The 13,972-nt window shown below is 51.7% G+C and overlaps 1 protein-coding gene across 1 annotated transcript in view; it reads right to left on the reverse strand.

The window, feature by feature from the left end:
* Positions 1-13,625, reverse strand: part of LOC119102479 (serrate RNA effector molecule homolog) — a 59,909-nt gene extending 46,284 nt beyond the window's left edge. Inside the window, exons 1-4 of the mRNA XM_037225850.1 lie at positions 13,527-13,625; positions 10,419-10,528; positions 10,032-10,178; positions 9,416-9,514 (exon numbers count right to left, since the gene is read on the reverse strand). Coding sequence (XP_037081745.1) covers positions 9,416-9,514; positions 10,032-10,178; positions 10,419-10,519 — 347 coding nt within the window. The 5' untranslated portion in view covers positions 10,520-10,528; positions 13,527-13,625. The remainder of the gene's footprint in view (positions 1-9,415; positions 9,515-10,031; positions 10,179-10,418; positions 10,529-13,526) is intronic.
* Positions 13,626-13,972: the final 347 nt, after the last annotated feature.

Consider the following 13,972-nt stretch of genomic DNA (forward strand, 5'->3'; position numbering starts at 1 on the left):
GCCTTCGCCACCGTGTATAACAATAGATCTTGCAGATGTTCGCACGAAATACAAAGTTTTGCATCTGACGCCGAAGAGTGTCCCTTACATGGAGGCATTGACGACCCAAAAGCTCTTCACATTGCGGAAACTTCGTTTTTTCCAGCCCTGGAATCGCCCCTCCCATGCTTTTTTGGTGCATTGCAATGAAGACACCCATGGTGCAACTGTTTCATTGGATTAACTAGTTTCACGTTTCAACAGCAGTAACTCCTGTAAAAGCAAGGCAGCGCGCATAATTCCGTGCCGATCACCACATCAGCCATCCATAATTTTACTAGAAGTCCTCCCAAAACCGGACCCTGGAGCCTTGCCGTGCACCCTTACCTATGGCATAACACGAGCAAAAATCTTTGGAAAAAGACGGAAGTTTCAACGACCTGCTCTGAAACATTTCGGAGAAACCAGCGAAAAACAGCAGGGGCCAAATCGCCCACCCTAACCGCCTATAATAAAGGGGTAACTTGGGCTGACGTGACCAATTCGCACTGTCCTAGCACTGAATAAAAGTCAACAGTTAAAATGGTCGCATCGGAGAGACTACCGCTTCCCCGAAGGCCAGTACGCGGCGACAGCCAAGCCAATTTAGTCATTATCCTGTGTGCTAACGCCTGCCAAAAGAGGATATTACGTCCAGTCCGGCCGCAGCTAAGACCTTCGTGATGGCAGAGAGTTCAATATCCGGAGAGTTCTTCCAGCTGATCAGCGACATCGGTATTGTGCGTCATTGAGACTTAACGACACTCAGCTGCAGAGGCTATCTGACGTCACCCGCTTCTCACCCTGGCAGGGACGTCGTCCTTGACGCTGCACACCAGATAGCAGAGAGCCATCCACTTCCAGGAATCGAATTTTGGTGGATCGCAGACACTCAACTATATCATTTATCATCAGCGCAAAAAGACTTCCATTAAACACGCGTTCTTGAAGAACGCCGCTTCGCCGCTCGGCAACAGCCCAGCAACTCACCGCCCACTCAGACACGGACAGATCGCTGTCGTAAGCAGTGCTCTTTGATGTTCACTGCTAAATACCTTATTATGTTTGGTGCTACATAACACGAGAACATACAATTATTCCTAGCTATAACGGACATAAGACTTAACTTATAACGGATATAAGTCTATGCTTCTCTGCAAACGCCAGGTCTATTTTATTGGACAATTCTTGGGTGTTCAATGTCCTATCTCCCCCAAGTTTCAGGATTGGGGCCGCGACTGAAATGCTCCAACCTGCAATACCAATGATTCGTTGCCCAACTGCACAGAGCGGGTGTAACGGTTTATATCATCCATGTAGCCTCTCCATGAAGCTCGTTTGGCGTCGCGTTTGATGCGTTTGGCAGATTCTCTGACCGTTTTAAAGGGGGGGGGGGGGGCATCTTTGCGGGAACGTTTCAGACACATATTCCCGTGAACCCCCAGGGCATCGAATAATAACACTGGGTAGCGCCAATGTAACGACATCAAGACATCGTAAGGGCATCAAAATTAATGATTTTCGAGTCCAAACTTTACCGTCAACGCCTTGTAACATCACTGCATTTTCTCCCTGCAGCCGCGACCACCATCGCCATGACAACCGGCGCGACACCTCTACCGGTGCAAATAGAGGACCGTTTGTGATTGGCCCAGGGAGCAACAGGAACCTGTTGCCAAAAATCGCATCGGTTGAAGTTTGAATGAGTGCGTCACTGCGGACCATGTGAATTCCCATTTCCAGAGTCAAAGTGCATCTCGAAAAGAGTCACTGTGGTGGACGCCATAGGGAATAAATCAACGCCATCGCATAACGTTTCGTCGAATTCGTGGGATGATGGCTTCATGTTCGCATGGACTTTTGTCTATAGTGTCTTAAGCTTTCGTAAGATTTATTACACAAACATTTTGACAAATTGGTGTGTTGCAAACATGACACAGCACACGCGTTGGAAAAAGCAAAGCAAACGAGTTGTATCATTTTCATAGAAGTAAGCAGGGAATCCAGTGTGCTTTCTCCCGGAGGAGTGGCTACTTTCTGAGAGAATCTGAGCTACGCCGAAGGATTTCGAGAAAACTAGTACTGCTGATCCAAGCGTAAGCGTCAGATGTAACGAGTGAAAGGTACAAAAAGGCGGCATGCTCCCTTTAAAGACGATCAGACTGTCACTGAAAAATACGTAAAAACCTTGAAAGGTTTTCAATCCTTCCATTAACGAAAGGTTAACAGCACTAACAAAACTTGACGGCACGCTTTCATTTACGAATGATTGCTTTGCAGTTGTTCGACCTCCGAGGGACAGGGATTCTGCCTGGCAAGCGTGATGTGGTGGGAATGCACGACCTCCTCGTCTCACGAATAAGCAATGTCACTTGCTCGGTAACAGAAGTCGCATTATCGCCCCCCGTCGGCTGCATCACAAAAGCGTTCTTCCGTGCACCGCTGCCAGGCCGCTCCACGCAAATTCCAACAGGGAAGTCTTTGGCCTGGGTGTGCGGTGTTCGTCACAAGCCACATTGCAATGAAACTAAAATTCATTTATATTGTGATAAATCTATCACATCAAAAGGTTAACGCGCCAAGACAACCGACAAAAAAAAAAATAGTGGGGAGCATACAGCGAGATCTGTCGCTGAGATAGACCCGAACGGAGGAGACACATGGGTGAGACGGCCGGTGTTTAGAACGCACAGGCCATTCAACTTTAGTGAGCGTTTGAGGAGCAAGCCTCGGCGGCTTGCGTGACCACAGCGCTAAGAATATCTATGGAGTCGATGTTACCCGGCAGCACGAACGGCCGCGGCAGCTGGTCGAAACCCAATTGCAATGCGGAGTCCGACACTTCCTCAGCGGGATGTAGGTATGCCAAACATATCATTAATTTCAGTGTAACAGGATCGACAATGACAACCTAAAGGTCAGTGGCTAGAATTACCAGTGAGCACGGTACATATACTGCGATTCACTAAGGCCGTCCCTTACGGCGAGCAAACGTGGCGGTCCTCACATCCTTTCGAAAGGTAGCATATCATTTAATGCTAAGGAACGCGTCAGTTGAAAACTCGGTCTCCTATACGCATGCCACAACTGGGTTAACATAAGATGAAAGTGGAGGTCAAAATACTCGCTTTCCAGCCACGCATGTTCCATTGTAAAAACCTCAGTGGCATGCTGTGAGCGCATATGTGTGGGGTGAGAGGCTGAAAGTCAGCAGCGTGCGTCAGCCGTGTCCTAAGTGTGGTGACCGGTACGGATTCTCGCGCCTGGCCGGTCCGCTTGACGGCTCCCAACTTCGGCAGAGCCCAGCCGGACACGAGGTCAGGTCTCGGGCCCTCCACCCTTTGAGGGCGACGCAGGTCAGGAACCAAGCCCGGGAGGGGTGACGGTGACCCTCTCCAACCGGGGTGCGGACCGCGCACGGAGGAGGCTCGTAGGTCCCGGCGGTAACCCCCTCCCCTGAGGTCGTTTTAAGGGCGCGGAAGCTGGAGCGCACGAAGGCCGAGTCCTCCGCTGTCTTTCGTAAGGCGCAGACTCCCTTGGGCGCCAACAGTTGTCCACCGGGACAGGGAAGTAGCAGGGACGCGACGCAGGCCCCAGCCGGGCTGGACACGAGCCTAGCCGTCCTCCAACGGCCGCGCGGCCGGCTCCGTCCGCACAGCCACCCCTCGGTGGTGTCTGTGGTACCCACGTCAGTCAATACAGCCTGCCGCCAGGGCGCACAGGGAGGAGGGCTGAACAGCTCAGTGGCCGGCGCCGGAGTCCGGTCCGAGGCAACCGACACCATCGAAGCCGTGACCGCACTCTTACTGACCTCACTGACGGGGGTTTGAGGATAACCCTTGTGCTTTCACCAGGTGCGACAGCATACACCAGGTCACCAACAGTCATGGTGCCAAGTGTCCCATCTGGGGCCACTGTGCGACTCCCTGCTATCGACACTCGAAGAAAGTGACCTGCGCGGCTAAGCCGCAACGTCGTGGCGGTTGGGGACAGGGCGCACGTCACAGTAAGTTTTCTCGTCATCTCGGTGCCTCTCGCCCGTTTCCACCTTGATAGTAATCTCATTTTCCTTCAAGACTACACGGCAGGCGCGTGCGCATGCCGGTTGACCCTCTCCACAATCCGCACGTTTGACCACGCTTGAAACACATTCTGACGTTCCGCGTCGCCTCCGGAACATCTGCCACATCTGTGATCGTTCCGAGCGCGGTTCGAAAAGTGCCCCCCGCGACTGACATTCGAAACAGCGCAGCGGGCGTGGCACGACCCAGCGGACCGGATGCGGCTCCACCCAACCCGCACTCGCTCGGGCAGCACAGGCAGATTAAACGTCAAATGACGCTGTTGGTTGGGACTAGTTCTCCATTCAGCCTCTTCAGTATTCGCTTTGCGTTGGTGCGCTCCCTTGCCATGCGCCCCACGATTTCATCCTCACCCACATCACGCAGATCCTATTAAGTGATGACGCCCAGGACGGTTTAAGCGTGGGCGAGGTACGGCGACGACTGGTACACTAGCCATCCCCTTAACACGAACTATGTGCCGCAGTTCGTGGCGTTCAGCACCTGCCTAATGTCGTTGCCTTCGCGATTCCTAACTTCGATTCCGCCATCTGCATATCGAGACTCGCTGCTCAGTTTGTCGAACTTGGATGTGGTCTGTTCGAGCTGGTGTGTGTTCAGACGAAGTGGAGCGGGGTTCCCATCGTTGCCATCCTTCGCTGACCGTGGGACGACGTACCGCGGTAGCCGCTGCGATGTCGCAGGCTCTCTAATGGCGCCTTTTACTCTCCACACATCTTGAGAGCCAATCTCCCGACCGGAGATCGCAGCGACGAGAGGAACCCCAGGCCTTCACTGGGAGGACCGGCAGCGGTCAAGTTGTGGTTTTGGGTGGACAGATTTCCACATGCCAAGGGTTTCGGTGCGTCCGCTCCGCTGCAAAGCCGACCCCAACCAGGGGACGGCACAGCGGGCATGAAGCCCTGCGCGTCTGCAGCCCTGCTGTGCCGCCAGGCTTACAGACGCGCTACACGCGGGCCGCAGAGCCAGACGTGCCGCTGCAGAGCCGACGAGTAGGAGCTCGCGGGAGCCGGTGCCCTGATCCACGAACGGCTGACCAGGCACCTCCCTGGCGTGAGCCAGGGCACGGCTCTTCCGCTGAAACACCAGGCGGATGCTGCACCTGACGGCTCCCCTCACTCCGTCGCCCGAGCCGCTTGGTTCCTTGCCAGTGCCGCGCGAGGACGCCACCTGACAAGCCGGTTACCCGCGTGCGGGGTAGCGAGAGCAGAGTGTGGAGAGGGAAGTAGCAGGGAAAGAGTTTGAGGGATGATTGCATTCCGCTCAAGCAGTCGTAAAATACCCGAGAAACGCTGCAGCCCTGACCGCCTTTATCAGCCTTGAGAACATAAGCAACCCTCCTTACGTCACGTGCTAGGCGGCCCTGATGTGCATTCCACTATCATGTTTAATGAATGCCAGAAACGAGCGTTTGTCACAGGTTTGCGCACCAGCCTTCACGCGCGGCACTCTCCCAGTGACCGGAGCGTGAGTTCGACGCCCGTGGAACGGCAGGGGTCGTACTGGAGTTGTTTGAAGTTTAAAAACGTTGTTCCGCCCTATTAGATGCCTTTGTACTGAAGAGAATGTTTCATATTTGAGGCAATATGACATGGCAAAATGACATTGCAGCAATATGATGAAGGTATGATGAAGCAGGCTCACTTATACGTATTCGTATACTTTTCAAGCGGAAAAGGCTGCTCTAGACGGCACAATTGTCTGTTGGAAATCGTGCACATGAACACTAGATACGAACGCCTCGACAATTATGTTTTTCTTAGTTTTGATCGCCGCATGGGTTATGGAACGGCAGGATTTGAGTGACGCCCTTATGACGTCATTAATTGCAACGTGGCTTTGGCATACTCTCCCGATATAACTTTGCCCATTTTAGCGGGCGTGTAGCTCTGAAACTAGACGGACTAAGCTATTAAGGGCAGGATTGTGAACAGCACGGAAAGGTCTTCAAAACGAAACTAGACGGACTGAGCTCTTAAGGGCAGGATTGTGAACAGCACGGAAATGTCTTCAAAACGGCATTTCAGTTCAAAACCCCATATAAATGTGGTACACTCCCTTTAAACGGATTAGTACTGCAGCGTGAAGTTCTGAATTGGACTTACTCGCGTGCACTGCGATCGGGTTCGGGCCGTTGTGCACTTACATCCGGCAGCGCTGGTGAATGCTTTCTACGCCTTGCATTAGTTACACGAGTGGCTCCTCGCCTCCGGTCAAATGGTCGCTGAAGTCTTGGATCAATGCCACTGCATACTTCACAGAATCGTTTACTATTTGAGGCCCCACTGACTCGCCGAGATGCACTGGTGAATTATTCGCTCCCTTCGCACTGCCTGGGGGGTTCCTGGAACGAGATACTGGCGCTGTTGGGCGGCGAACCCCGCCGGACGTTGACTCGAGTCAAGAACTGTGTCAGCGTCTTCGCTTCATGAGCCATCCCCCCACGGCCGCCGGCCTGCGGGCATTCCGAAACCCGTGCTTGGCCACCGCTCCAATCTTCCACTGTTTTGAAGCTGGACCGATGCGGGACTCAAGAAGTCAGGCGTCGATCGCAGACAATGTGATAATGCTACTATTGATAGCTTCAGCCGGCAATAGCCTCGACTAACTACGACAGAAAATACATGGGCTGTCCTGCATGAAATATCAGCCTCACACCTGTCCCCAGTGCTGATCACCTGCTAGGACACGTCAGACGGACGTCTACTTTTCTGTCGACTGTGCTGGAAAACCCCGTCACAGGAATGTCTCAAAGCATGCACCAGTGCATAGCTCTGAAGAATTACTGGTTACACCAGTAATTACGTGGTGCATCGCTTGTGTCATTTTCCGTTCACTAAAAATATGGCCGCGTAATGTTAGCGCAACTGCTTGCACCCGGTGTGGTCTCACCAAGCGGACTGTTCTTTGTGACTTGAGCCCGCGGGCTACGAACCAGCAGTCCTCGATCCTCTACCTATCCAATCGGCCACGGGGACGTCAGTGGCTTCGTACCGTTGGCCGGTTGCCTGAGGAAAAACCATTGGCTCTACTCCCTGCAGCGACCCTACTGACTCCCTGACTTGGCTCAAAAATACTTACCGGTTATTTAGACCATCACACGCCGCAGCTGCGTGTCCACTTAGCCCCACGGGTGTAGTTGCTCGGCGCACCGGAATAAATGATGAGACGCTGGCGCGGTTCTCGCGTATGGCAAAGCTTCCAGGAAGGCATCTCGTGAACATGGTAACAGTGACTGGTTATAAGGCCAACGCCGCGAAAATTGTTAGACTTTTAAGAAAACGTGCCTGCTACGAATATTCCTGTTTCATTTTTCACCGAGGGCAGCAGGAACTGTAATTCCAAAGGCATTTCCCGACCCCAACAAATCGCCGACGCTTTCCATAAAGGCACGCTAACGCTTGGCATTCGGTCTCGCCTTCAGCAGCAACAAAGCAACAAGGCACAACTCAGAAAAGGACAGCAAATGAATGACGAGCGCTGCAAATATTGCGTTACAGGCCATGTTGCAGAGCATCCTACACATTTTGAAAGCTCAACCGATAACTATTTGTTGGTACACTCAATGGCATTAATCTCACTTTCACGCACAGACTGCTGGGAGCCGAAATGCCCACTCTCAATTTTCAGGGCGCAGTTTGGGAGCTCTGAAACGAGGTCAACTTTTCTGGCATCCTATTGTTAGCCACCATCAAAAGTTTATCCCAAACATATCGAATCGCAAATACCCGCCGCACCGAGCGAACATCTGTAAAGCAGGCGGCGCCACAGAGCAGGCGGCCCCGCGCGGGAGGCAGCGGGGCCAACGCCTCGGGTCAAGCGGCCGGCCGCCGCCGGCTGATGAACTGCGCAGCCGGGGCGGCCGGACCCGTCAACGAGCGGGCGGAAGGGGGCATGCCTGGGGAACGGGGGTCTTGTGGTTCAAAACCATTTTGACTGCAGCTGCGAGGGCGCTTTTGATAAATGGCAGCAAGTGCAATCATAATACTCCTTACAAGCAGGCAGGCAGGCGGGTGACCGACCGACCGACCCAACCAACCAACGAACGAACGGCGATGCAGCACTAGAGATAACCATTCAGGCGCATATCCCCTGAGTTTTCTTTTTTTCTAGCTTGCTGTCATCATAATTTTGTGGAAGGGTTGAAACGAACCATTAATATCACTGATGACCTGACTACTGTAGTTTTCACCCGCGGCGACTGCTGGGACCATTTTGCGCTCTTAACATCAGAGATGAAATAATCGGACTATAAACCTCGTCTGATGAGTAAGTAGTATGTACACAACGCCGCAGCCAGTTAACTTTCCGGCCACCGTGAGGCGTTATTGCGTCACTAGGGCTCAATAACTCAGATAACGAGGACTCAGTAACACCTGACAACTGCCAGAGTTCACTGGCCGACACGTTACGTACAGGCAGACGAGTCTAACACATCAGACGATGATGATGGGTGATGCTGGTCCAAACAATCGCTCTCTCCGTGATTTTGTCGGCACGCTCGGTGCCAGCTGTGTGCTTGGAGGGGACGTTTAAGGCCATAAAAGGGTTGGAAAACGAACGATGCCACCCAATACAGCGAATGCAGGTTACTTTTGCATACCACATTACCAGGTCATCGAAAAATAATTATGCTATTGGAAACAGAAACCAGCAAGGCGCACGCAAATTCCTCTAACCCAATAAGTGACGTTAAGAGATGGAGTTCCGTCCCACATGGGGCCACGTTCGCCTGCGTCGTGCATAACGTACGAGGCAGCACCGTTTGCGGCCCGGTCCCGAAAATAACGCCTTCCACATGGTGCTAGGAATTATTTAGTGTGGCTCGCATGGCGTCGACGGTCATCGCAAAATTGAACTTGAAAACTGCGAGATATTTGAGCGCTCTTTCTCGCAGCTAAAAATAGATGCATAACAAATATAGCATTATGTAACGAAGGAAATACACCAAAATAGAAAATGACTGGCGTAGCTAAAGAGCACTGTTTTCTGAGAAATTTTATGTGAACGCATGCCAAATTTCAACATATTGCAACGCGTACAATTTTCATAATTTTAACACCTTCCGCTTTTACTAGGTACAGCAGCAAAACAAAATCACTGCTCGTAACGGATTTCACCTTATTGGTTTTAGACGGCATCTTTGAAGCTTAACTTTGATATTCACATGCTTGTTGAATGGTTAGTTGTTTGGCTCGCATGACCCTTATGTAGCACCAAGTGATAATGTAATGCGCCACTTCGCGGTAGTTGCCGCCAGTTAGACGTGCCGGTCTGGCGGCTCCCGTCTGGCGGCTTCCGTGTGGCGTACTTACCCGCCACCGTAGGGCGGTCCGCCGGGGCCCGGGCCGGCGCCGCCGCCGTACCCGTCACCGGCGCCGTAGCCCGACGGAAAACGACGCTCGCCACCACCCCTGCGGAGCCGGTAACGGCGGGTCAGGCCGGGTCAGACCGCTTCACACAGAGTCACAAGTGCCGGTCTGCTAACACCGTCAGGTGGGGTCAGACCGCCTCACGCAGAGCTGCACGTGCCGGTCTGCTGACACCGTCAGGCCAGGTCAGACTGCTTCACACAGAGCCACATGTGCCGGTCAGCTGACACTGTCAGGTGGTGTCAGACCGCCTTACACAGAGCCACACGTCCCGGTCTGCTGACACCGTCACGCGGGGTTAGACCGCCTCACACAGTCACACGTGCCGGTCTGCTGACACCGACACGCGCGGTAAAACCATCAGACTGCACAGCGCTGTCTGGCAAGCGAGCACCGCCAGACCAGCAATACCATCCGGGCAGGCACCCTTGCGAGGTTAGGCAATATCAGACATGATAGCACCGTCCGAGGCCCTCAACCGGAGCGCGGCTGGCCTGGCCCGAGGCGCCAACGCCGGCCACAGGCCTGACCAAACACGCTACGGCGTCACGCTACTCACCAGTCGGCGCGCATGCGTTTGTGCGGCGGCGGCGACATGTCCGGGCCGGGGCTGTACCCACGCGGCTCTCGGCCACGGTAAGCGTCAATCCGGTAGTCGCCACGGCTTCGCATCTGGCCGCCGCCGGCCCGGCCGCGGTCGTACTCCCTGGAGACGCACGGCGGTCGTCAAGATACCCCCTGCGTCAAACGCGGCCGACAGCAAACACGGAGGCAGCCGCGCGCCCGGCCGCCGCCAGCCAGCATGCGGCGAACACCCGTCGCCAAAACAGACCAACTCAGCTCAGGGGAGCCAGCCGAACGCCGCGCACACCGCCGCTGTTGTTCAAGACTCCCGCCCGTGGGCTTGATGGGGCACGGCGACGGGCCGGCCGGCTGATGGACGCACCTGTCGTAGATGTCGTCCCGGCGCGGCCGTGCGTCGCCGGTGCGCTCGCCGCGGAACTTGTCCCGCCGGCGCCGGTCGTACTCGTCGTCCGAATCGGCCATGGCTCTGACCTGACGACGGACGCCGGGGTCAGTCAGCGGCCAGCGGCCAGCGGTCAGCGGTCAGCGGCCAGCGGTCAGCGGCCGGCGGTCAGCGGCCAGCGGCCAGTGGCCAGCGGCCAGCGGCCAGCGGCCAGCGGCCAGCGGCCAGCGGTCGGCGGTCAGCGGTCAGCGGCCAGCGGCCGGCGAGCGCAGAGGCACAACGCCGCACGTCAGTCAGTCAGCCTTGGCTCGGACACGGGCGGCGTGACAGCGGCGGTTATGCAAGGTCTCCGTGATTGGGTGCCCGATAACAGAGACTTTTGCACGCTCCGGGCTTCAGTCATGTTCTGATCGTATCCTCTGGGTAATGCCAATCGCCGGATACATTCTTAAGGTCCGACAAATTGGGCGACCAAAATACTTACTAGCTGCATGCCCAGGTCATGGTTAAGGACTTTACCTCACTTTACAGGAACAGATTCTACATGAATCGCCTTTGTAGACCAGAAAATGCCGACAATGATCAGGAAATGGGGACATGATATCATCTCACTATAAAAAACAATAGTACACGTCAAGCTCTAACTTTCCCGCCACACCTTATCAGCATTCTGACGTGCCACACCGAGTAATTTTGCACTCAAGTTTGGGAAGGGGCCTGAGCAGAGAAAGTTGTTAAACCAATATCAATAACAAAAACAATGTTTTCTCTTTGAATTTGACCAAACTTCTTTTCAGGGTCGGGGAGAGGGGCTAGAGTCTCATCCAACAAGACAGGATGATACACCTCTGGTCAATACCTGAAATGTGAATGAACGTGAATGATTTTGTATCCAGCCATACGATTCTCCACACATACACTGGAAAGAATGGAACCAAAACTTGTCTTTGTACAATGTGAGACGGACATGAGCCCGTCCCGCAACTTCGACATCGCTGTGTGCCACGCCCACCACAACAAATTGAGGGGTGCTCCTTGCGGGTTCTGCCGTGTCTTTTATAAATTCACGCACAATTTTTCCTTTCAATGCACCCTGCCTAGCTCAATCCTCCTCAACAACACACGTCCAACCCACCTACCGTCTACCGAAGACACTTCCGCACCAAGATGCCTGACTCCGAAATCCGCATTAAAAAACAAATACCATATTTACATGTGAATTTCATATATTGGAAACAAAAGAGCACTTTATGCTTGTTATCTTGCATTTACTTAATTTCCCATTAAAGTGATACAAACAAAGACCATATCTCAGGTATAATATTGCTGTCAAACACCATCATACTCTCAATTGGGCGCATAGAATCAACAGCTCCGAAGTCTCCTGCTTTTTTCCAATTTAGGATTCAAGAGCGGGCAGATTCTCCATCAATAAACTAAATCAGATCACTGGATCAAAATGTAACAAGATAGCACCAGATAAAAGCCTGAAATTTTGTATCCACATACTGAGGACCAAGACCAATTTAAAGGGAGTTTGTAAAGTAAAAGCAATGCTCCTTTTTAATGCAAAACTAATGGTCCTGCTGGGCAGGGCTATTAGTTTTGCATTCATATATCAAGTTGAATATTTGATATTTACTCTTTACTTGGGCTGGGTTTCTCCAATGACAAATTCTGGAATATCATTAACATCCTAGAAAAGCAATTTCAAATCAAACAAATAACTGCCAATGGCCGTGCCACTGAAAACTACTCCACAGTGTGTTGAACACTACCCCACAGTGTGCATCATTTCAAGCTTCTTCTGACATTAATTTAGAAGCTTGTGTAGCAGCTGTGTCCATTATTGACAGCAGAATTGGTTGAGAACATATATAAGGACTATTTGAGAACACAGATATTAACTATATAGAAATTCAGCTAAGCATCATACACTAAGGAAAGTATTGTTTATATCAGATTCAACATCAGCAAGTAGATGTAGAATATGGTAACTATGTAAGACTGGTTTGCTCTATGAGGAGGAAATAATATGCCTGCCCCTGCTGCATTCACCTTCGGGCCCCAAACACACAGCAGTCTGTTGTTCCCGATGGTATGCTTTTGGATATCAGTTTGGAAAGGGGTGAGTAGAGAAAATTATTAAACCCTGGAGAGAGTACAAAGCATGCTTTTCTGCTGAATTTGAGCAAATTTCCATCCCCTCCCAATAAACAGTAAACTACACCCTGGGTTCTGAACTAAATACATCTTGGTCACAAGAAGTCTACTTGAATATTAATTTGTCCTGGCATTTCAAGTGAGAATGATTTTACCTTCACTGGTAAGAAGCTGTTGTAGTTACTTTGTTAGAGAACCAGGAACCCAAACCAAATTTCTGACACTGCCCCTGGTCCTAAATTCAGGACAGTCAGCAGAAGCATAGGTGGGTATCATATTGCCCTGGCATCCCTATCCCAAAGAAAGTTACTATCTTGGCAGGCAGGTAGCTGCACTTACCACTATGTGCCAGACAATCCTATTAGTGTGGCAGCAGCTTGGACATTCTTTCAGTCACAATGTTGGCACAATGTGCTGTGGCACATAATTCAACAGGGACACACAAATTCAGGCATTGGTTTCTACTGATGTTACCTGAGACTTACAACTCAATTCAAAACAAAACTGTCAGCATGAGACAAATTATCATCTGCTCCATAGCTTCAAAACAACCATATGTGTGGACACACTCTGGAAAGCAGGATTTACATAGGAAGCCAGACAATACCTGAGTTGCAACCTGCTGATCTTCAACTGTCAGTGGTAATCACTAGGACCGGCTCATGAACAGTGCTTACTGCCAATTTGTGCAAAAGAAGGTTCTCCGACACCAGACAAGAACACAGTGGAAATTCGCAAGGACTGTTTTGTTATTACCAATCTCTACAACCTCTCACTACACGGAAGCAACGATTAGTTCTCGAACCAGGCTCAGGAAATAACTGACATTTCAAACCGGCCGACACCGCACCAACATATACAGCGAATAATAAGTTCAGCATTACTTAACAATGAAAACGATACATCCGCAACCCCCATACTTACCGCCGGCTGGCGCACGCCTTCCGACTGTGACTAAACAAATCACGGCAACGAACAATGCCGAATTATGATTACCACCGCTGGATGGCGCCTTCACAAAACGTGCATCGGGTTCAATTTCGGCGCAGACACCAGCGGAAACGCAGAGGGCAAAAGAATAAAGGTGAAGGCTATTAAATACCTCTGGACAATATAAACGCTGCCTGTTGACGTGTTGAAGCACGTCAAACAGCGCGAATGGGTAGACATTGTCAAGGGTTATCTTGCACTTTTTTATCTCATAAGAAACAACTGAAGACATTCTGCGTTCAAGCACGTCTCCTGCAATGTCGATTAGAGTTCCCCTACTTTATCCAAGTTTTCTATCCCAAATGCGATCTTGATGGTCAATCATGATGATCAATCACGGCGCGGCAGAACGGAATATGACATTAATTTTCAATATCACA

The sequence above is a fragment of the Pollicipes pollicipes genome, unplaced genomic scaffold (assembly GCF_011947565.3).
Source record: "Pollicipes pollicipes isolate AB1234 unplaced genomic scaffold, Ppol_2.1 Scaffold_5724;HRSCAF=6776_pilon_pilon_pilon, whole genome shotgun sequence".
NCBI classification, from domain to species: domain Eukaryota; kingdom Metazoa; phylum Arthropoda; class Thecostraca; order Pollicipedomorpha; family Pollicipedidae; genus Pollicipes; species Pollicipes pollicipes.